Source organism: Pogoniulus pusillus, chromosome 40 (assembly GCF_015220805.1).
Source record: "Pogoniulus pusillus isolate bPogPus1 chromosome 40, bPogPus1.pri, whole genome shotgun sequence".
NCBI classification, from domain to species: domain Eukaryota; kingdom Metazoa; phylum Chordata; class Aves; order Piciformes; family Lybiidae; genus Pogoniulus; species Pogoniulus pusillus.
The window spans coordinates 1,013,119-1,036,664 of record NC_087303.1 but is presented as its reverse complement, the minus strand read 5'-3'; the positions used below and the strand labels follow the sequence as shown (position 1 = coordinate 1,036,664).

Below are 23,546 nucleotides of genomic sequence, written 5' to 3'. Positions count from 1 at the left end.
CGTTCTTGATCCAACAGCAGCAGCAGCTGGACTCAGCCAGCTCCCAAAAGCCAGGCTGGTGGGGAGGAAGCCAGCCCTGCCCTGGCACGGGCACCGGTCGCTAGCCTGAGCAGCAGGGCAGCGAGAGCGCTGCTGCCGCGGCCGCGGTCGTGTCCTCTGTGCCCCCAGGAGCGCTTCGCCCTCCCTCGCCCGCTCCTGCCGCGGTCGTTTCCAAGTGTATCCAATCTTCCTTCTTTCCCAGGCAGGGGAACCAGGCTCTATTTTTACTGCCTCGGGATTTTTGTCCCGAGGAGGGATTGGGTTTCCCGGACGCTGTGGGCTCCGCTGGCAGGAGATTCCTTCGGGCGATCCTTATAAGGAACCAGAGATTGATCTCAGCTGCTGCGGCGGGGGGCGGTGGATCGCGCCCGAGAGACACTTCAAGGAAGGAGAAAAGGAAAGGGAGGGAGGCTGGGAGCAGCCAGGCTGGGGATTAGCAAGTGAAAGGTGGGGGGGGGTGGGGGAGAAGAAAGGGCAGGAGGGGGATGGAGAGAGGCATTAGAAGGAATTACAGGCATGGAAATGCAGGAGTGTAATGGAAACCAGGTCGGGACACTTTGATAGTAATGGAAATCAGGTTTCTTCCTCCTGAGGTTAGGGAATGTTGGATCCTTCCTACCCTGGAGCTGTGCTTTGAGTATTCCCCTCCCCCAGGGAAGTGCCCAGAAGCAATTTCCAGTCAGGTCCCCACCTCGAGGGTATCAGGGGGGGAGCAACCCCCAAGGGAATCGCTGCTCGGGAGCCCCCAGGCAGCACTGGGGTGGCCTCACGGCCCCAGTTCGCAGCTCCGTGTGTCTCGGAGCCCTTCAGCCCCACCCCAGCCGTGCACACCCCCAGTGCTGCTGCTTCATCCCTCCCTGAGCCACCTGCAGCGCTGCTGCTGGCATCGGTGGGCTGCTGGGGCTTGATCCTGCCCCAGCCTGCGGTGCAGTGGTGCCACCTGCCACCCGCAGCCACCATCTGACCCACCTGGTTTGGATGCCATGGTCTGGCCGAGCCCCATCCCCATTGGAATAACTGAGCCCCATCTCCATAGCAATGATCAAATCCCATTCCCACGGCAAGACTTGAGTCTTATCCCCATGGAAGTAACTGAGACCATGGGAATAGCTGAGCTCCATCTCCTTGGGAATGACTGAGCCCCATCCTTACGGGATTAAATGAGCCTTATCCCCCCGGGAATAACTGATCCCTTCCCCATGAGAACAGCTGAGCCCCATCCCTATGGGAATAACTGAGCCATATCCCCACAGAAGAAACTGAGCCCCATTCCCATGGGAATAACTGAGCCCATCCCCAGAGGAATAACTGCTTCCATCCCCACAGCAACAGCTGAGCCCCATCCCCACAAGAACAATTGATCTTATCCTGCTGGGAATAACTGACCTCACCCTCATGGGAGCAAATGATCCCATCCCCATGGGAGCAAATGATCCCATCCCCATGGGAATAGCTGATCCCACCCCGACAGGAATAACTGATCCCACCCCCACGGCAATAACTCCACGTGGAGCAGGGATGCTGATTCCAAGAGCCCTCTCCACGTCCTACAGCAGGGAACAGGCAGGAGGAGCAGGCAGGGGCTGGAGCGAGGGACGAGGGGGAGGTGTCCATGGAGGTCCCTCCCTGGAGCCCCAACCCAGAGCTCAGCTTTGCCCTGAAAGGTAAAACTCAGCCGCGGGTGCCCGAGCCCGGAGCCGGCAGCGGTCCCAGGGCTGCGGCTGGGGGAGGTGCTCAGCAGCCTCCGAGGAGATGGAGCTGAGCTGCCCACGCCTCGGTCCCGCACAAGTGGGTGGGCAAGGAGCTGGCAGAGGCACCGAGCAGAGGCTGGGAGGGAAGAGCATTCCCTGCGCTCCCGCGGGGAGCTCAGCCTTGGCCTCCGTCCCTGAAAGCTTTCAGGCACCTCCATGCCATTGATCGATCACAAGGAGAAGCAGAGGTCCAAGGGCTGTGGCAGCCCTCAGCTTCCTGCTCTCCAGACGTGGGCTTGGCTCTTGCCAGGAGGCCCAAGGTGCCAATTCCCCAAAGCTGGCCAAGAGGATTCAGATGAGATGATTCCCCCTCCCCATTGAAGAAAAAAGCACAATGACTTCTCTGAGAGGTGCCCTGCTGCCACCCAGCCCCCCCTGCTGCCACCCAGCCCCCCTTGCTGCCACCCAGCCCCCCCTGCTGCCACCCAGCCCCCACTGCTGCCACCCAGTCCCCCCCTGCTGCCACCCAGCCCCCACTGCTGCCACCCAGCCCCCCCCTGCTGCCACCCAGCCCCCCCTGCTGCCACCCAGCCCCACCCGCTGCCACCCAGCCCTCCCCTGCTGCCACCCAGCCCTCCCCTGCCCACAGAGACAGGTGGAGGAGGCCTCTGGGGGCTGCCAGAAAAGCAAAGCCCCTTGCTGAAGTCAGCAGCAGCGACCCCAAAGCTTGAGTTCCACCTCACGTTTCAGAGCATCACAGGATCAGGAGGGTTGGAGAAGCTCTCCAGGATCATCCACTCCAGCCCTCAGCCCAGCACCACCGTGGCCACCAAACCCTGGCCCCAGGTGCCATGGCCATGTGGTTATTGGACCCCTCCAGGGATGGGGACTCCAGCACCTCCCTGGGCAGCCTCTGCCAGTCCCTGACCACTCTTGCAGCAAAGAAATTGTTCCTCATGGCCAACCTGAACCTCCCCTGGGCAACTCAAGGCCATTTGCTCTCATCCTATCACCTGATATAGGGAGCAGAGCCCAACCCCCACCTCACCCCACCCTCCTTTCAGGGGCTTGCAGGAGCCAGAAGGTCTCTCCTCAGCCTGCTCTTCTCCTGCATGATGGGGATTGGAAGGGACCTCTGGAGAGCTGCCAGGCCAAGCCCCTGCTCCAGCAGGACACCCACAGCAGCTTGCCCAGCAGCACAACCCCCACGGGAGGTTGGAAGCTCTCCAGAGGAGGAGACTCCACAGCCTCTCTGGGCAGCCTGCCCCAGGGCTCCTCCTGCTCAGGTGGAATCTCCTGGGTGCCAGTTTGTGCCCCTTGCCCCTTGCCCTGTCCCTGGGCACCACAGAGAAGTTCCTAGAACCACAGCATCGTTTTGGTTGGAAAAGACCTTTAAGATCATTGAGTCCAACCATCCCCCCCAGGCCCTACTCCCCCATGGCCATTAGATGATGCCCCCCCAGTGCCAGCTCTGCAGACTTCACTGAGCACAGAAGTGTGCAGCTCTTGGTTGGCCTCAGAGGTTACAACCGGGCAGAGGCTTCCACCTCCCACCAGCACCCTGAAGGATGCTCCCTCCCCAGCAGATAAACCTCTGCAGCCCCTGGGGGGGTGACAGCAGACGTTTAGGAGGCTTTTTGTCATCTGGTGGAGCCAGGAAAGGGCCACAAGCTTTTTTTTGGGGGGACATGACCCAAGTGGAACAAATGTGTGCAGGGACTTAATGAGAAGCACTGCTGAGCTCCTCCACCAAAGCAGCCGCAGAGGGCTGGGCTGGAGCAGAAGTTTTCACTTACCTTGGCTGGCTGCTGGCCCAAGCCCCCTGCAGATGCAGCCCAGCTGAGCCCCCCTCTGCCTGCTGCCTCCCTCTGCCTGCTGCCTCCAGCATCCCAGCACCAGCCCTGGGCTTTTCCTAGGGTGACTTCCATGGTGGCAGCCTGCAGCATCTGTGCTCAGGGTGGTGGCAGGGAGGGAGGCTCAGGGACTGAGTGCCCCAAGCTCTTCATCCCTGGGAAGTGCATCCCATGGCAGGGAACCACAGCTCCAAGCCCTGGGAAGTGCATCCCATGGCAGGGAACCTCAGCTCCAAGCCCTGCAGCCTGGGCAGGCAGGGGAGGAGCCCAGCCCTGCCGCTGGGTTTGCTGCTCGCTGTGGCACAGTGACAAAGGAGTTGCAGGAGGCCCCAGGCTGCCCCCTCCAGCTGTGCCCAGCCTCACCGTTTGTCCGCGGGCAGCTTTGCCCAGTTGCCATCCCCCAGTGCCCTCAAAGGAGAGCTGAATGCTTGGCTCGTTGCTCTCCTCCCTGCCCACATGACCTGGGGGTGGGCATCCCTCACCCCGTGGCTCCAGGACCGTCCTGCCCCATTCCCACCTGGACCCACCCTGGATTCTTTCGGCCAGCAAAGCCCTGCCCATGTGTTCCACATGTGTGTCCCAGGGTCTCTGTGCCAGAGAGCAAACAGCAGCTTTGCATTCAGTTTAATCTCATTGCAAGGCAAAGCTGTGAGTGAGGGAATTTCCTTCAAGCCCTTCCCGGCTGGAGCAGCTGGGGCTGGCTGGGGGCAGCTGACCTGCTCCTCGGGAGGTCAATAATTCCCTTCTCAAGAAGAAATTCAGCTGAGCTGTGCTCAGCCCTGGGCACTTGGCTGCCCAGAGGGGGCAGAGCATCAGGGGACATCGAATCACAGAACCATTTAGGCTGGAAAAGGCCTTGGAGAGAGGATCAGAGAGTTGCTTCGGTGGGAAAAGGTCTCTAAGATCATCAAATCCAAGCAGCGAATGGACAGGACCTGAGGGAAGAGCCCACAGGGCTGTCAGGAGCTGGGGGGCTGGAGTGGGAAGGGCTGGAGCCCAGCAGAGATCCGAGGGAGGACCTTGGGAGCAGATCCTGTGAGGGGCAGCTGAGGGAACTGGCTGGAGAAAAGGAGGCTGAGGGAGACCCTGAGGCTCTCTGCAGCTCCCTGGCAGGAGGCTGGGGTGAGGTGGGGGCAGGACTCTTCTCCTAGGAGTAAGGAATAGAAGAGGGAATGGCCTCAAGGTGCAGCAGGGGAGGTTTAGGTTGGCCACGAGGAACAATTTCTTCCCTGCAAGAGTGGTCAGGGATTGGAACAGGCTGCTCAGGGAGAGCTCCCAAACCCACCTGGGCATTGGGGTCCTGGGCAAGCTGCTGTGGGTGCCCTGCTGCAGCAGGGGGGGGTTGGACTGGATGATCTGCAGGGGTTACTTCCAGCCCCCCCTGCTGCTGGGGGGGTTGGTGACATCGTTGGGTCAGGGACACCAGCACGAGGTTTCCTTCACTGCCACAGCACTCCACATGCTCCCTGCTGGGGGCTTCCCCCTGTCACCTAGAGGGCTCTGTCTGACCTTGGGGTCGGGGCCCTGGGGGGTGCCACCAGTTCAGGCAGCTGTGGGATGTTGTCCCTTGTCCCAAGCAGCTGGAGGAGGTTTGGTTCATTCCCCCCCAGCCATATCCCCAGAGCCTCTTGCTGGGGATGCAGTAACATTAACAAACTCATCACAGGGAGAGTGAGGGGAGAGAGGGACAGGTGGACCTGGGCATCTGAGGGGATGGAGAGAGGCAGCTGGACAGACAGACAGCAGAGGATGGGTGGGTGCAAGTGCTTGAGGGGATGGAGAGATGGATGGAGCGAGGTAGAAAGGGATAGAGGGAGGGAAGGAGGGAGGAAGGGATGGATGGATGGATGGATGGATGGATGGATGGATGGATGGATGGATGGATGGATGGACAGACAGCAGAGGAGGATGCATGGAATGGGAGTGAAGAGCCCTGGCTGGACAGAGACCGCGCACCCCCCGAAAGCACTTCGTGAGAGGGCAATGGGGGTCAGGAGGGGCCCGAGGTGGCGGAGGAGGGGGTGGGGGGGGAAGGGTGGCCCTGGGCTTTGTGTGCCGGCGGAGGAGGGTGCGGGCTCGGCCGCTCGCTCTGATGCTCCAGGGGCGGAGAGGAGGAGGAGCAGGAGGAGGAGGAGGGACTTGCAGCTCTTTTCTGGCTGCCGCCGAGGCAGCGGGAGGCAGAGGGAGGGCAGCCCGGCCACGCACCGGCTCTCCGGGGTCACCGGCCCCGCCGCCCCCGCGCACCATGGCAGGGCTCCTGCCGCTGCTGCCGCTGCTGCTGCTCCCCGTGGTGAGTGCGGGAGTGCAGCATCCTGGGGGGGTGGTGTGTGTGATGGGGAGAGGGTCCCCAGGGCACCGGAGGCACTAGGCGGGGGTGGGATAGAGGGTCCCGGTGGTACCGGAGGTACCGGGATGGAGAGTCCCGAGGGTGCCGGGATGGAGGGTCCCGGTGGTACCGGAGGCACCGGGATGAAGGGTCCCGGTGGTGTCGGGATGGAGGGTCCCGGAGGTACCGGAGGCACCGGGATGAAGGGTCCCGGTGGTGTCGGGATGGAGGGTCCCGGAGGTACCGGAGGCACCGGGATGGAGGGATCCGGAGGCTAAACCCAGGAGCATTTGGAGGGCCCGCGGGGGTAGCAGGCTGGCAGACGCGCAGGGCCCCCGGGATGGAGAAGTCCTGAGGGTACGGGGCAGGCAGGAGGGTCCCGGAGGTACCGGGCAGCAGGGCTGGAGAGGGGGTGGAACGGGGTGGGGGTCCCGGGGGTGCCAGGCAGAGCCCCCGTGGGTGCGGAGGAAGGGGACTCGGGGAGGTGGATGGTGGGGGGGGACCCGCAGGGATGGGTCCTGGTCCCTGCGTCAGGCTCCTGTCGCTCCGTTCAACAAGGACAAAAAGAATGGCAGAGCCTCAGCCAGCAGAGGAGGGGGAGATGCCACCCACCCCCCGGTGCCCTCACCTCCTGCCGTGCCGCATCCCCAGAGCCTCTCTCAGACATTCTCCTCTCCAAACACTGCTCAGAGCGGGGGGTGAGATCCTTTCCTCTCCCGGGATGAGCTCCTGGGCTGGGCACAGCCTCAGCCTGTGCTGGGGTGAAAAACTTCATGGTTTGGGGGACCAGGAGAGAGGGAAGCAGCCAGAGCAGGGCGGCTCGGTGGGCACACGGGGATGGACCCACCTGCCTGGGCCAGAACCAGGGCTTTTTGTGGGGGAGAGGGCTTGATGGGGGTCCCGGAGGTTTCGCTAAGCAGCAGGACACCTTTCAGGCAGGATATTGAAGCTGAGGCTTTGGTGGCTTCACGCAGAGACTTGAGGAGGAGGAGAGAGCTGTTCGTGGCTCTGTGCTGGAGACTCTCCTTCCCCCAGTCCACTGGGCATGGATTGGGCTGGCCAAGTCCCCCGTGGGATGCTCGGGGCCACGGGTGGGTGGCAGGAAAGGTGAATATTGTGCCAGCTGCATGGAATCAAACGATTTCACCCCAAGGAATCACACACCTCGGGTAGCTCCCTGCCTGCTGCTGAGCGGCTGGGAAAGATCAGATCCGGATTTGTGTCCCCCCAGACCTCCACATCCACCTCCCCGTGTCTGTGCTGAGCCCCCCTGGAGCCCCCCAGGATTGCACCTGCTGAGCTGGGAGGACTGAGACCCCCCCTATGCAGGTCCAGATGTGCTCCCCCCGCTGTGGCCACAGCTCCAGGGCCACCCCATACCCTGGGCACCCCAAGGGTACCTGTGCTGCTTGGCAGGAGCTCCGAGTGGGAAGAGGCTGAGCCGTCCGAGCCCTGCAGAGCCATCCCAGCTCTACAGACCCATCCCAGTCCTACAGACCCATCCCAGCCCTGCAGACCCATCCCAGCCCTGCCGAGCCGAGCTCTGGCCGGACCCTCAGACCCAGCCGTGGCTTTTTCTGCTGCCCAGAGCCTGGGGACTGTTTGGAGCCAGGCTTTGGCCCTTCCCAGACAGGCTGCTTTGCCAAGAAAGGCAGAGCCTGTCTGTCAGGCTCACGGGAGGTTCGGATCCAGGCTTGCTGCTGGGACCATCTCCAGCTGGAGCATCCTCCCCCCTCCTTTTCCCCTGCTCCACTGAGAAGCAATTTTCCGTGCCAGGGCTCCGGAGCTAATGGTGCTGTGCTGAATTCCCACCTCACCCACCCTCCTCCGAGGCCATCTCCTCCTCCTCTGCCTGCCAGGACACAAAACCTCACCGATAGGACTCCAAAAGCAATTAAAGGCTCTCGGAGGTGTCGCTCACAGCCTCTATCCGTGCCCCCCCCGACCCCACCCCTCCTCGGCCCAGCTGTCAAAATGCTTTACGGTGCTAATACCTGCGGCTTTGTCAACAGGAGTTGTGTTAATAACATGCACATTGCAGTGGGTAATGCGGACCATGTGCCCCCCTCCTAAGTGTCTTGATCTTTACAGGGGTCTCAGTGCTCCGACTGAAAGGGAAACGAAAGCAGAACTGAGCCGGGGGGTGTGGGGGGCGGCGAAATGCAGCACCTGGGACTGGAAGTTGCATTTTCCGCAGCAGTCAGGAGCGCGGAGGTGGGGACCTGGCGAGGGGGGAGGTATTGACCCTTCCTGCCAGCCCTACGGGGAGGGGACAGGCGGCCAGAGGGGTCCCTGGGGTCCGCTGCGGCTGGTGGTGGTTTGGGTACCGCTGAGAGGAAGCGATGGGGCTGGGTCCCGTCCCCGTGGGCTGCCGGAGCCGCTCGCAGCTGCCTGCGGCGTGGGAGCGAGCTGGATGCTGCTGGTCCCAGCTGCGCTGCCACAGTCTTCCCAGCACTATTTATAGCCAGGCACGTTCGGCTGCCCCCCCAGCCCCACTCGAGGCGCGGAGAGTGGAGGTGGGAGGGGGCCAAGCCTGTTCCCAAGCCGGGGAGATGAGCGGCAGGGTGGGCTCCATCCAGCTTTGCTGCGGGCAGAATCTGTCCCCTAGGGGACAAAACAAAAGCAAAGCAAAGCCAAGCAGAGCAAAGCCTTTCCTCACCCCCCAAACCCATACCCCAGCTGTTATTGGAGGGGCGCTGGGATGCTCCTCCGCCACACCGAGCCCTTCTGCTCTCCCAGTTTGGGGTCCGGTGCTGGAGTTGGGGCTACCAGGCTGGGCTGGTGAAGGAGAGCCAAGGAGGAGAGCGTGATGCGGTGCCAGGGAGGAAAGCACGGAGCGGTGCCAGGGAGCAGAGCGGAGCAGCCGCACGGAGCGGTGCCAGGGAGCAGAGCGGAGCAGCCGCACGGAGCGGTGCCAGGGAGCGGAGCTGAGCGGAGCGGAGCTGAGCCGAGCAGCCGCTCGCTTTCCAGCGCAGGGTAATTGGAGCACTTTGTCATTCAGATGCCTATAATTGGCGCTCCATTGTCTCAGCCGGGCCGGATGCTGCCGGATGATGCACAGCGAGTTCATAACGCAGCATTGTGCAGAGAGGCAGCCAAGTGGCTGACGAGGCATCCAGATGCAGAAGGAGAAGGGGGTGCGTGTGTGTGTGTAGGGGGGGGAAGCTCCTCCAAGCATTAGCTTAGTTTCTTCCCTTCCCCCTCCCCCCAAATAAAAATGGAAGTGAATTAAAATCACGAACAAAGAACCCCCCCGAAGCTCGGCTGCTGGCAAAGGGATGGTCCAGCACACACCTGCCGCTGAGCAGAAGGAGCAGAGGAGCCCTGGCAGAGCTCAGACCACTGTGAGCATCCCTGCCAGCCCCGTAGCCAGGAGGAGAAGCTGCCCGTGCTGCACGGCCACAGCCCAGAGGTGTTTTGGGGAGCAGCTTCCCTGCAGACCCCTCCTGCTGCTCCCTCCCCTCCCTGCAGAGTTCCTTGTGTGGGGTGGCTGACTGCTGGCAGGGTGATGGCTTCCATATGTGCTGACAGGTTCTACAAGCAGGATCACTCAGTGCCATTAGCCAGCAAGTGCTGCTGAAGCCCTCGGTGCTGCCTTCAGCCTCTTCCTTCCCACCGTGGGGGCTGATTTCTGGTCCCCGTGTGCACCAGGGGCACGGCAGAGCTGCCAGCCCAGCTCTGCCAGCTCTCCATCCCAGCAGGCTGCCAGCCTGTGAGTGATGCCTTCCCCCTGGGCAATGCCCTGGGAAGGGGCTGAGCCCTCCAGGATGCCAAAGCCTCTTCCGAGGAGATGGCTTGGGTGAGAGACAAGAGCAAACAATGCTGTAACCCCCCCAGACCCTGATCACTCTGATACAGGTCAAGAACTGGCTGCAGGGCTGGGCCCAGAGTGGTGGTGAATGGTGCCACATCCAGCTGGCAGCTGGCACCAGTGCTGTGCCCCAGTGCTGTGCCCCAGGGATCAGTGCTGGGCACAGACCTGTTCAATATCTTCATTGATGCTCTGGACCAGGGGATTGAGTCCAGCAGCAGTCAGTTTGCAGATGACACCAAACCAGGAGCAGTGTGGAGCTGTTGGAGGGTAGCAGAGCCCTGCAGAGGGACCTGGCCAGGCTGCATGGGTGGGCAGAGGCCAAGGGGATGAGACTGAACAAGGCCAAGGGCAGGTTCTGCACTTTGGCCACAACAACCCCAAGCAGCTCCAGGCTGGGGCCAGAGTGGCTGAGAGCAGGCAGGCAGAGAGGGCCCTGGGGGTGCTGTGAGAGAGGAGCTGCAGAGCAGGCAGCAGTGCCCCGGTGGGCAGCAGAGCCAATGGCATCCTGGGCTGGCTCAGGGGCAGTGTGGGCAGCAGGAGCAGGGAGGTTCTTGTGCCCCTGTGCTCAGCACTGCTCAGGCCACCTCTGGAGTGCTGTGTCCAGTTCTGGGCTCCTCCATTGCAGAGAGGTGTGGAGGTGCTGGAAGGTGCCCAGAGCAGGGCAGCAAGGCTGGGGAGGGGCCTGGAGCACAGCCCTGTGAGGAGAGGCTGAGGGAGCTGGGGGGGTGCAGCCTGCAGCAGAGGAGGCTGAGGGCAGAGCTGATTGCTGCCTGCAGCTGCCTGCAGGGAGGCTGTAGCCAGGTGGGGTTGGGCTCTGCTGCCAGGCAAGCAGGGCCAGAACAAGGGGACACAGCCTCAAGCTGTGGCAGGGTAGGTTGAGGCTGGATGTGAGGAGGAAGTTGTTGGCAGAGAGAGTGATTGGCACTGGAATGGGCTGCCCAGGGAGGTGGTGCAGTGCCCATGGCTGGAGGTGTTGGAGCCAAGCCTGGCTGGGCACTGAGTGCCATGGGCTGGTTGATTGTCTAGGGCTGGGGGCTAGGTTGGGCTGGGTGAGCTTGGAGCTCTCTGCAGCCTGCTTGGTTCTGTGGTTCTGGGGGCTAGGCTGGGCTGTCCTGACCTCTCTCCACCAGCAGAGTTTTGTGTAGGGAAGTCACTTCTAGGAGCTATATTTAAGAGGGGACCCTCACCTCACTCAGCCCCACCGAGGGCTGTCCCCCCCTGCAGCAGAACCCCACCTTGGCCCAGTGTATTCCTCCACCTGCCCTTGCAAGGAAGGTCCCATCACAGAGGTCACCTCCTGGCTCCTTTGTTCTCTTTCCCAGGGTCCCACCTGGAGCTCCAAGGATGATTGCTCCACCAAGATGTACACCACCAGTGGGGAGTGCTGCAAAGCCTGCAACCTGGGAGAGGGAATGGTGCAGCCCTGTGGGGTCAACCAGACTGTCTGTGAGCCCTGCCTGGACAGTGAGTAGCCACTTCCCTCCACACAACACCACAAAGGGGGGGGGGGGCACAGGGGCTGGGAGCCCCCAGCACAAGCAGGACATGGAAGTGTTGGAGCCAGCCCAGAGGAGGCCACCAAGATGCTGAGAGGGCTGCAGCAGCTCTGCTCTGAGCACAGCCTGAGAGAGTTGGGGCTGTGCAGCCTGGAGAAGGCTTCCAGGGGAGCTTGGAGTGGCCTTGCAGGATCTGAAGGGGGCTGCAGGAGGGCTGGGAATGGCAGGAGGAGAAGGAATGGGTTTGAAGTGTCAGAGGGGAGATTGAAAGTGGATGTTAGAGAGAAGTGAGAGTGGTGAGAGCCTGGCACAGGTTGCCCAGGGAGGCTGTGGGGCACAGGAGCCTCTGGAGGCCATGGGATGTGGAGGTTATGGAGAGAGCAGCAGCCTGACCTGGAAGCAGTGCTGGCAGCCTGCGTGGCAGCTGTGCTGTGGGTGCAAAGTGCTGCTGCTGCTCGGGTTTGCATCCCAGCTCCTCCTGCCCAGCCCCGCGTTGCCCCAGGCAGTTGTGTTTTTGCAGGGGGATTAACATCAGGCAGCAGCTCTGCCGGGTCAGGGAGCTGAGCTGGAAAGCACCAGGACAAAAGAGCCTGAGCCCTTCCTCCATCCCCGAGAGGATGAAAGCAGTCAGGAGCAAATGCTGCAGCCCTGAGTCTTCCCAGCATCACCCACACAGCAAGAGCCAAGCCCCAGGGCACCACTTTGTGCCCTGTTGCTGCTGCTGGACCAGCAAGGATGAGTGCTTCTGGCCTCCAGGGAGCTGCCCATACTCCACACCATGCCTTGGCTTCCCCTCTCCATGCCTTGCTTTGCCCTGCCTTGGCTTCTCCCCTCTCCCTGCCTTGGCTTCTCACTTCTCCCTGCCTTGGCTTCCCCTCTCCCTGCCTTGGCTTCTCACTTCTCCCTGCCTTGGCTTCTCCCCTCTCCCTGCCTTGGCTTCTCACTTCTCCCTGCCTTGGCTTCTCCCCTCTCCCTGCCTTGGCTTCTCACTTCTCCCTGCCTTGGCTTCTCACTTCTCCCTGCCTTGGCTTCTCACTTCTCCCTGCCTTGGCTTCTCACTTCTCCCTGCCTTGGTTTCCCCTCTCCCTGCCTTGGCTTCTCACTTCTCCCTGCCTTGGCTTCCCCTCTCCCTGCCTTGGCTTCTCACTTCTCCCTGCCTTGGTTTCCCCTCTCCTTGCCTTGGCTTCTCCCCTCTCCTTGCTTCCTTCATCTGCACCGCAGCAGCTCCCAGCCTCTTGCTGGGGCCTGTCTTGGTGGCTGGCCTGGGTGATGCTGGAAGGAGAAGCTGCAAGTCCCTTTGCTGGGACGTGGAGAGTCCTTCCGGACCTGTGCTCGTGGTGGGTCCTGCTGCTGCGGGCAGGGGGCAGGTGCAGGCAGCCTTTGTCCCACCAACCCACCCTGCCTGCCAGGCAGGAGGAATGTGGGCACGGCCCTTGGGCTGCCGAGATCCCCACCCCACCCCCAGGCTGCCTCCCGAGTCTCTCTTCGGATGCCTTCCCAATTCAACCCGGGGAAGTGCTACCAGCAAAGCACCAACCCTGCCCTGCCCGTGGGGGTGTGCGGTGATGATGATGGTGGTGAGGCCGAAGGGCACAGTCCCTGCCTTAACCCAAGGGGCAGTTTGATTCGTTAGATGAGAATTTCCCTTTCCCCCTACCCCTTCCACCCCAACCCTTCTTGCCAGCCTCAGCCTCCCCTGGCTGCTGCCTCATGATTTATTTATCCTCCCCCCACCCCTCGCCAGCCTCCATCGCTGCGGGCGGGGGAGGGGGGGAGGGGAGGGCGAAAGGGAGGGGGAGGGGTGGGGGGGGCCCTTTTGAATCTCAGCTGTAATTGCTCAGCTCAGCTACCTTGCTGCCACGGCAAATGTGCCCACTCAGCCGTATGCTGTTCCTGGCCACTTCCCCACGCTAATGGTGCCCATCAATAATTCAGCAGAGTGCTAAAGGATGAGCCCAGGTTAATGGCAGCTGCACAACGCTGGGGGCCTGACCCACTGCTGCTCTGGCTGGGCACTGGGACAGGCAGGAGGGGAGGGGCTGCTTGCCCACCCCCTCACCCAGGGCAGGTCATGGAATTATATCATCAGAATCATTGAGGTTGGAGAGGATCTCTCAGCTCATCCAGTCCAACCTGCAGCCCAACCCCACCATGGCCACCAAACCCTGGCCCCAAGTGCCATGGCCACAGCTTGCTTGAACCCCTCCAGGGATGGAGGCTCCAGCACCTCCCTGGGCAGCCTCTGCCAGTGCCTGACCACTCTTGCAGCAGAGGAATTGTTCCTGGATCCTGGGGAGCACTAAGCAGAGTGTGTCCAGTAGAGCCAGGGAGGTTCTCCTCCCGCTCTGCTCTGCCCTGCTGAGACCTCATCTGGAGCACTGCCTTCAGTTTGGGGCTCCCCAGTTGCAGAGGGACAGGGACCTGCTGGAGAGAGTCCAAGGGAGGGCTGTGAGGATGATGAGGGGACTGGAGCAGTGCCAGGTGAGGGGAGGCTGAGGGCCCTGGGGCTGCTTAGAATGGAGAAGAGAAGACTGAGAGGGGATTGAATCAATGTCTGTAACTGTCTGAGGGTGGGGGTCAGGAGTGGGGACAGGCTCTGGGAGTCAGCAGGGGGGACAGGCTCTGCTCACTGCTCCCTGGGACAGGACAAGCAGCAGTGGATGGAAGCTGCAGCACAGGAGGTTCAGCTCAGCACAAGGAGGAACTTCTTGCCTGGAAGGGTCCCAGAGCCTGGCACAGGCTGCCCAGAGAGGTTGTGGAGTCTCCTTCCCTGCAGCCTTCCCAGGCCTGTCTGGATGTGTCCTGTGTGCCCTGAGCCAGCCTGGGTGGTCCTGCTCTGGCAGGGGGCTTGGACTGGGTGATCTCTTTGGGTCCCTTCTAACTCCTGACATCTGTGAGCTGTGATCCTGTGAGCTGTGATCCTCATATCCAACCCAAATCTCCCCACGTGCAACTCGAAGTCATTTCATCTTGTCCTGTCCCTTGTTTCCTGGGAGTAGAGACTGATCCCCACCTGGCTCCAGCCTCCTTTCAGACTCTTCTCAGTGCTGAGGACCAGAGCCAGTGGACACCAACTGGGACCCAGGAGGTTCCACCCAAACACAGAGGAAAAAGATCTTCCCCTTGAGGGTGCTGGAGGCCAGGAGCAGGCTGCCCAGAGAGGCTGTGGAGTCTCCTCTGCAGAGAATTTCCCATGGGATTCATTCCCATGGGATTCAATCCTGGCTGATCCTGCTCTGGCAGGGGGGGTTGGACTCAAAGGTCTCCAGAAGTCCCTTCCAAGCACTACTACTGTGTGGTCCCTGGGAGGCAGGCAGGTGCCTAAGGGTTAGGCTGCATTGCCTCCCTCAGGAGCAGAGCTGGCAGAGGGCTGGAGGCTGAGCTCCATCCAGCAAGCTGGAATTTCCCTCAGCACTGTGGACGAGGGAATCCTGAGCACTGCAGTACCAGGGGCTGGGGTGGGATCAACAGCAGGCAGCTGAAGCAGGGACAGCAGCTGTGCCCTCCAGGATGGGATCTGACCCCTCTTCCTGGGCTAAAAATAGCTTCAAACACCTTTGGGAGCAGGCAGGGAGGGGGCGTGGGGGTGTCTTGCTGGGCTGGAGGAGCAGGATTGATTTCCCTGGCAGAGTCAGTCCTTCAGGATGAAATCAGAGAGCAGAAGCCCTGGGGTCAGAGAGGAGTCAGCAATTAGTGTTGTAACCTCCTGTTCACATCACACCTCGTGTCGGGGACGCGTGGCCCGGGAGGGGGCAGGGGCTGGTGGTGTCCCAGGGGACCTCTCAGGCAGGATGTGGAGGAGGAAGGGTTGGGATGCTGAGCAGTTCTGATGGCTTTAGGATGCCCATGGGGATCATTTGGAGGTGAAAAATGGGGATGGTGCTCCAGGCAGGAACAGGGATGGTGCTCCAGGCAGGGGTGGGGATGATGCTCCAGGCAGGGATGGGGATGGTGCTCCAGGCAGGGGTGGGGATGGTGCTTCAAGAAGGACAGGGATGATGCTCCAGGCAGGAACAGGGATGGTGCTTCAGGCAGGGGTGGGGATGATGCTACAGGCAGGATCAGGGATGGTGCTTCAGGCAGGAACAGGGAAGGTGCTCCAGGCAGGACAGGGATGGTGCTCCAGGCAGAGATGGGGATGGTGCTCCAGGCAGGACAGGGATGGAGCTCCAGGCAGGGATGGGGATGGTGCTGCAGGCAGGGGTGGGGATGGTGCTCCAGGCAGGACAGGGATGGAGCTCCAGGCAGAGATGGGGATGGTGCTCCAGGCAGGACAGGGATGGAGCTCCAGGCAGGGATGGGGATGGTGCTCCAGGCAGGGGTGGGGATGGAGCTCCAGGCAGGGATGGGGATGGAGCTCCAGGCAGGGATGGGGATGGTGCTCCAGGCAGGGGATGGGGATGGTGCTCCAGGCAGGGATAAGGATGGAGCAACCTATTCTAGTGGGAAGTGTCCCTGCCCATGGCGGGGAGGTTGGAACTGGCTGAGCTTTGAGGTCCCTTCCAACCCAAGCCACTCTACCACTCCATTATGCTGTCCCTGCCCTTCTTGAACCCGGGGTGGAGGGGGAGGAGGGTGGAGAGGGGAGGACAGAACCGGAGCCAACCTCCCCCTCGCTCTCTTCACTCTTTTGTGCCCTGCCAGGTGTCACCTACTCGGACACGGTGAGCGCCACGGAGCCCTGCAAGCCCTGCACGCAGTGCGTGGGGCTGCGGAGCATGTCGGCGCCCTGCGTGGAGTCGGACGACGCCGTCTGCCGCTGCGCCTACGGCTACTACCAGGACGAGCCCAGCGGCAGCTGCAAGGAGTGCAGCGTCTGCGAGGTGGGCTTCGGCCTCATGTTCCCCTGCCAGGAGCTGCAGGACACTGTGTGCGAGGAGTGCCCCGAGGGTACCTTCTCCAGCGAAGCCAACTTCATGGACCCCTGCCTGCCCTGCACCACCTGCGAGGAGAACGAGGTGCTGGTGAAGGAGTGCACCCCCGTGTCGGATGCGGAGTGCAGAGGTGACCCCTCGGGTGTCCTGGGGAGAGGAGGGAAAGAGCTCCTGTGGCTGAGGAAGGCCAATGGCATCCTGGGGGGGGGGGGGGTTTAGAAGGGCTGCGGTGGGGAGGTCCAGAGAGGTTCTGCTCCGCCTCTGCTCTGCCCTAAGGAGGATGCAGCTGCAGGCTGAGAGCAGCCCTGAGGAACAGGTCCTGAGGGTCTGGGGTGAGGAAAAGCTCAACAATGAGCCTGCAGTGTGAGTGCAGCCCAGACAGCAACCCTGTGCTGGGCTGCAGCCAGAGCAGTGTGGGCACAGGGCAAGGGAGGGGATTCTGCCCCTGGGCTCTGCTCTCCTCAGACCTCACCTGCAGTCCTGGGGGCAGTTCTGCAGCCCCCAGCACAAGCAGGACATGGAAGTGTTGGAGGCAGTGCAGAGGAGGCCACCAAGATGCTGAGAGGGCTGCAGCAGCTCTGCTCTGAGACAGCACAGGTTGAGGATGGTGAGAGCCTGGCACAGGTGGAGGGTGGTGAGACCCTGGCACAGGTTGCCCAGGGAGGTTGTGGAGCACAGAAGCACCCAACGTGATCTTTGATCACGTTGGGTGCTTCTGTGCTCCACAACCTCCCTGGAGGTGTCCAGGACCAGGTTGGATGAGGCCTTGAGTGACCTGTTCCTGGAGGTCTCTTCCAGCCTGGCTGACTCTATGATCCTATGGAATACTGTGTCCAGTTCTGGGCCTCTCAGTTCAAGAAGGGTCTCAGGGCACTGCTTGAAAGTCCATCCCAGACCCCTAAAGCTGCTGCAGGCAGTGGAACATCTCCTGTGAGGCCAGGCTGAGGGAGCTGGGAGCAGAAGAGCCTGAGGGCTGCCCTCAGTGATGCTGCTGAAGATGTGCAGGGCAGTGTGGGGAGGATGCAGCCAGGGGATGGCCAAGGACAGGACAAAGGGCAGTGAGGGTGAGCTGGAGCAGAGGAGCTCCCACTGGAACATAAGGGGGAACTTTTCCACTGTGAGGGTGCTGGAGCCCTGGAGCCCACTTCTGAGCACAGCCCCCGGGAGCTGCTCTGGTCTGGGGACACTGCAGTCGCTCCTCGGCGGCAGCAGCAGCAGCGGCAGCGATGCCCTGCCCTGAGCCCAGCCGGGGTGAAAGCAGCTTTGTCCCTGGCGCCGCTGCTGCGGGGCACGGGGGGCAGCCAGCGCAGCTCCCTCGCAGAGGGGTCGAGTAAATGGAGGCACAAGTCAAGGAGCACAGGGCCAGCTTTGTTAGCTGCCCGCGGGGCCCCGCCGGATGCGGCCGCGGCGGCCACCGGAGAGGGGCGCCCAAAGGGCAGCAGGGTCCGGCCGGGGGCCGTGGCTGGGAGGGGCAGCAGGGCAAGCTGCCAGCTCCCTGCCCTGCCGCCCGCTCGGTCCTCGCCAGCGTGATGGGGATGAGGCACAGCCCCAGCAGGCACAAGACCCTGGGGAGGCACCGGGGAGGTTTGGCAGGGAGCTGGCAGCCAGGGAGGGCACAGGGCAGCCCTGGGGGAGAGAGCTTCTCATGGAGCCACAGAATGGTCTGGCTTGGAAAAGCTCCTTAAGGGCATCCAGGCCAACTGCTCTCCAGCTCTGCCAAGGCTGGGGCTGAGCCATGGCTCTCAGCACCACACCTCTGCCTCTTCAAAGCACCTCCAGGGATGGAGACTCGACTACCTCCCTGGGCAGCCTGTGCCAGGCTTGGAGAACCCTTTCAGTGAAGGACCATAGAAGCAGTCAGGGTTGGAAGGGACCACCAGGATCATCTAGTTCCAGCCCCCCCACCTTGGGCAGGGACACCCTACCCTAGATCAGGGTTCACAGGCTCCCAAGATGTCAGGGGATGGAAGGGACCCAAAGAGCTCATCCAGTCCAACCCCTGCCAGAGCAGGACCACCCAGGCTGGCTCAGGGCACACAGCAACGCATCCAGACAGGCCTGGGAAGGCTCTAGGGAAGAAGACTCCACAGCCTCTCTGGGCAGCCTGTGCCAGGCTCTGGGACCCTTCCAGGCAAGAAGTTGCCCTTGTGCTGAGCTGAACCTCCTGTGCTGCAGCTTCCATCCATGGCTCCAAGCTGCTCCAAATGTCCAACCTAAACCTCTCCTGGTGCAACTTGAGGCCATTTCCTCTGTTGCTTGGATCAGAGCCCAATCCCCACCTGGCTCCAACCTCCCTTCAAGTAGCTGCAGAGAGCAATGAGGTCTCCCCTCAGCCTCCTCTTCTCCAGGCTGCACACCCCCAGCTCCCTCAGCTGCTCCTCCCCAGCCCTGTGCTCTGCACCCTTCAGCAGCTTTGTTGCCCTTCTGTCTCCTGGGGCAAGACAGGACAGATGCAGGTGCTCCACGGGACACGCCTGGGTGTGGTGGAAATGGGGTCACTGGTGGGGTGCAGGGCTGCAGGCAGGGGCCGGGAGAGGGACGAATGCAGGCGCTGGTGCTGCAGGCAGCAGATGAGCTCCGTGTGGGCTGTGGAGGCAGCTGGGCTGTGTGGCACAGGTCCTGGAGCAGATGGGCAGTGTGTGGCAGGCAGCTGGGCTGTGGCCTCTGGGCTTTGGTGCCAGCAGTGGGAGCCTGGGGCTTGGTCTGCAGCTCCCACCTGGGGAAGAGCTGCAGGACTTGGGCAAAGAGCTTACAAAGCGATGGCCATGGCCAGCCATGACCACACACAGCCATGACCACACACAGACATGACCACACACAGCCATGGCCACACACAGCCATGGCCACACACAGCCACAGCCACACACAGCCATGGCCATACACAGCCATGGCCACACACAGCCATGGCCACACACAGCCACAGCCATACACAGCCATGCCCATGCCCAGCCATGACCCTGCCCAGCCATGCCCATGCCCTGCCATGACCCTGCCCAGCCATGACCCTGCCCAGCCATGACCATGCTGAACCATGACCATGCCCGACCATGCCCAGGCATCATCATCTGTTTGGGGCAGGGAATAACTTGGGCTTGTCCTTGGACCAGAGGGGCTACTGCAGTCTGGCTGCTGCCAAGGAATGAGGTGTTTGGAAGGAACAAGTCAGGGCAATGGGGCAGAGCTGGCACCTCCACAAGCCCCACAGAGAAGCTTGTCCCTTCAGCAGCTCACCCAGCAGAGCCCATGGCAAGCCACGCTTGGCACTGTGGCAAATGGTTCTCACTTCCTTTCCCTTCCCTTCCCTCCTGGCAGACCTCCACCCTCGCTGGACAACCCACACATCATCTCTGGTGGGTTCTGACAGCTCTGAGCCCATCACCAGGGACCCTTTCAACACTGAAGTGATGCCCAGCACCCTGGCAGACACTGCCACCACCATCATGGGCAGCTCCCAGCCCGTCGTGAGCCGCGGCACCGCTGACAACCTCATCCCTGTCTACTGCTCCATCCTGGCAGCTGTGGTGGTAGGGCTGGTGGCCTACATCGCTTTCAAAAGGTAGAGGAGCAAGATCAGCACCATGGGGGGCATGGCAGAGAGTCTGGGTAGTGGGAGACACATTCCAGTGAGGGTGGTGAGACCCTGGCACAGGTTGCCCAGGGAGGTTGTGGAGCACAGAAGCACCCAACGTGATCTTTGATCACGTTGGGTGCTTCTGTGCTCCACAACCTCCCTGGAGGTGTTCAGGACCAGGCTGGATGAGTCCTTGAGCGACCTAGGCTGGTGGGAAGTGTCCCTACCCATGGCAGGGAGGTTGGAACTGGCTGATCTTTTGAGCTCCCTTCCAACCCAACCCAGTTCTATGAACCTACCAAAGCAGTTTGTGTTTCCCCTTCTCAGAAGTCCTCTGACCAGGCTGGATGGGTAGCAAGAGGGTTTCCAAGACTCTGTGAGCCATCAGGCAGCTGAGGGTTGAAAGAAGGAGATGGCAGCAGGGTTGAGGAGCCCTCACTGCAGCCTCTCCCCTGTGCCTGGCCCCTGCTGGCTCTGGCAGGCTGTGGGCAGCCGTCGTGGCTGATCAAACTCAAGAGCTTCATCCCTGGTGAGATGGGTTTGCACCTGGCCCCAGGCAGGCCAGGGCTGGCTCAGTGAGTCCAAGGACACCCCAGGCTGGAGGCACCTTGAGGGTGGGAGGGACCTTCAGGCAGCTCTTGGACCCTTTCCCTCTTCCAGTTTGGCAGCAGATCCATGCAGAAGGAAGCCCTGCCCTGGCTCGTTGTAAAGCTCAGGAGCTCAGCACCTTGCAAGCACTGATTTCAGGTGGTGTGGTCACCATGACCCTGGCAGAGGTTGAGGGTGGTGAGAGCCTGGCACAGGTCTCCCAGGGAGGTTGTGGAGCACAGAAGCACCCAATGTGATCAAAGATCACATTGGGTGCTTCTGTGCTCCACAACCTCCCTGGAGGTGTTCAGGACCAGGCTGGATGAGGCCTTGAGTGACCTGTTCTAGTGGGAGGTGTCCCTGCCTATGCCAGGGGAGTTGGAACTGGCTGAGCTTTGAGCTCCCTTCCGACCTAAACCATTCCCTGATTCTATGATGGAGAGGTTGGAGCAGAGGCTGTAGGAGAGATGCTTCTGCCCGGGAAAAATGGTCCCAAGAACCACAGAGTCATGGAATCATTTTGGTTGGAAGAGATCTCCAGGCTCAGCCAGTCCAGCTGTCAACCCAGCACCACCATGGCCACCAAACCCTGGCCCCAAGTGCCATGGCCACAGCTTGCTTGACCCCCTGCGGGGATGGGGACTCCAGCACCTCCCTGGGCAGCCTCTGCCAGTGCCTGACCACTCTTGCAGCAAAGAAATTGTTCCTCATGGCCAGCCCTGGGGCAACTTGAGGCCAGCTGGATTTGGACTTGATGATCTCAAAGGCCTTTCCTGGCCCAAATGATCACTTGTTGCCTGCAAGAGGCCAACTCCTCCCTTGCTCCAACCTCCTTTCAGGGAGTTGTGGAGAGGCAGAAGGTCTCCTCCCTTCAGCCTCCTCTTCTCCAGGCTAAACACCCCCAGGTCCCTCAGCCACTAATACAAAAGGGGACAGGCAGGGGGACAAAGCCACAGACCTGGGGGATGCCACCGTGGGGAGTCAGCTCCCTGCTCCTCTGCCTGCAGGTGGAACAGCTGCAAACAGAACAAGCAAGGAGCCAACAACCGCCCTGTGAACCAGACACCCTCCCCGGAGGGGGAGAAGCTGCACAGTGACAGTGGCATCTCCGTGGACAGCCAGAGCCTGCACGACCAGCAGCCACCCACCCAGAGCACCCAAGGGCCAGGTAGGGCGAACTGGGTGCTGCAGGGTGGGCAAGGGCCCCCCGGGGGTGCTGAGCTTAACACCTCTTGGTCCTTCCCAGCAGCCAAGGGGGACGGCAGCCTCTACGTGACGCTGCCAGCCAGCAAGCAGGAGGAGGTGGAGAAGCTGCTGAGCAGCTCTGCGGAGGAGACGTGGAGGAAGCTGGCAGGGGAGCTGGGCTACAAAGAGGACCTCATAGACTCCTTCACCAGGGAGGAATCCCCTGCCAGGGCCCTCCTGGCCGATTGGTCCTCCAAGGACTCTGCCACCCTGGACGCGCTGCTGGCTGCGCTGCGCAAGATCCAGCGCGGGGACATCGCCGAGAGCCTGCACAGCGACTCCACTGCCACCTCTCCTGTCTGAAGGGTGGCCCGGGGCGGCCCCCTGGGGTCCCCTTCCCCCTTCCCCCCCTCCCCGGCACCCAGAGCCCCGGAGGGGAGGGTGGGAAGGAAGCGGGGGCTCCCCGGGCCCCCCCAGTTCACAGCGCTGTATGCACTGAGCTCCTGCTTTCGGTATCGTCCCCTCCCGGCGCTGCCTGCCCCCGGCAGCCCCTGAGCAGCTCGGGTGTGGGGCTCGGTCCCGCTCAGCACCCGGGCCCCATCTCCTGCCCCTGGAGCGTCTTCTGCAGCCCTGTGGTGCCAGGCAGATGGACACAGCGATGAGCACCTGAGCCCTCAGCCCTCTTCTCTCCCCTTCCAGCCCTTTCCCCATTCTCCCTGGGACTCTCGTTCTCCTCTTCCTCCTGCCCTTCCTCCTTGCTCCACCGCACCATTGTGTCCTGCTGCTCTCCACCACCCTGAACCCAGCTGCTTCCCCTCGCCCCGGGCAGAGGGCAGGGCTGGGATGGGCATGGAGAGAACTGGAGCTTCTGTGTTGGGACTTTGGGGGGGGCTGGTCCTGCCCTGGCGTGTGGGCTGAGGGGCAGGGCTTGGCCTCAGTCTGCACCGTCAAACCTGGGGCTCCACCTGTGCCCCCCAGGGCTGCCAGTGTCTGCTCTTGCTGAGGAGCAGCCAGGACCGCTGGAACGCTGAGGACCAGGCGCCTGGGTGCCGCCGGCTGCAGGGTGGTGCTGGAGGTTTAAAGGGCTGGCAAAGTGCCTGCCTGCTGCGGGGGCACGACGAAAGGGCTCTGCTCGTCCTTCCCCGGGCACCATCCCTGTGCTGCACTGACCCAGGAGCAAAGCCACCCTGCCGCGATTGCACTGCCCCTCCCCACCCAGAGACCCCGCCGGGGCTGCTGGCCCTGCCCCTGCTTCTAAGGGCTCCTTCCCCTCCAGCACTGTGAAGGGTGGCTCAGAAATGCCCCTGTGGGCTCTTTGCCTCCATCGGGCACCCAGCAGCTGCAACCCACCCTTGGTGCAGCCTCCCTGGGTGGCCTCAGCGTGTCACTCTGCTGGGACTCTGCCACAGCCCCAGGGACAGGACATCGCTCACCACCTCCGCATCTCCAGAGCTGGAAGTGCATCCCACATGGCATATCAGCTCCCTGCCCAGCACCCAGCTCGCTCCTGGGTGATGCTGGGGACCAGCTGCTGGGTGGGTGAGCCTCCTGCTGCCACCAAGCAGCCAGCACAGCCCCGGGGCAACATGCCCAGCACAGCTACAGCTTTGCCACCTCCCTTGCCTGGAGCACCCGGAGCTTTTCTGCAGGGGAAGGACTGCAAGGTGAGCTGGTGCATGGCGCCAGTGCTGGGCACCTCTGCACCTCCAGACTCCTCCCTCACCTCCGGAGACCCTTCCCTTGAGGCAGAAGGTGGTGGCTTCCCTCCCCTCCTGGAGGAGGGATCGAGGCTTGTAGATAGACTCCTGTTTTACCGCTTGATGTTTCTACCTGGGACATGGGGGGGCAGTGCCTGCCCCACCCCTCTGCTCTTCCTCGCAGCCTGCCAGGTCTCCTCGCAGGCGTTTCGCAGCCCGAGCCTTCAGTCTCACCTCGTTTCTGGCCTTAAAGACTCAATGGGGAGGCAAGGAAAGATGCACCCCCCCAAAAGAAATCCCTGTGGCAGGTCCATGAGAGACTTGGGAGCGCGGAAGGATTGGGCTGGTGCCGGAGGAGCTGCCAGCAGGGAGAGCTCAGCACTGCCCAAGGGACTGGAGCCTGCGGCAATGG

The 23,546-nt window shown here is 62.1% G+C and overlaps 1 protein-coding gene across 2 annotated transcripts; it reads left to right on the top strand.

Annotated features, from left to right (window-relative positions):
- Window positions 1–5,776: 5,776 nt before the first annotated feature.
- NGFR (nerve growth factor receptor) lies at window positions 5,777–22,987 on the top strand. Of its 2 annotated transcripts, none has more exons than XM_064174602.1 (6): window positions 5,777–5,873; window positions 11,046–11,187; window positions 15,864–16,223; window positions 19,406–19,649; window positions 21,260–21,420; window positions 21,502–22,987. In XM_064174602.1, the coding sequence occupies exons 1-6, from the start codon at window positions 5,829–5,831 to the stop codon at window positions 21,798–21,800; spliced, it is 1,251 nt and encodes a 416-aa protein (XP_064030672.1). In that variant the 5' UTR covers window positions 5,777–5,828; the 3' UTR covers window positions 21,801–22,987. The 2 variants fall into 2 exon arrangements, with proteins under 2 accessions (XP_064030672.1, XP_064030671.1); XM_064174601.1 differs by having other exon boundaries at window positions 21,499–22,987.
- The last annotated feature ends 559 nt before the right edge of the window (window positions 22,988–23,546 follow it).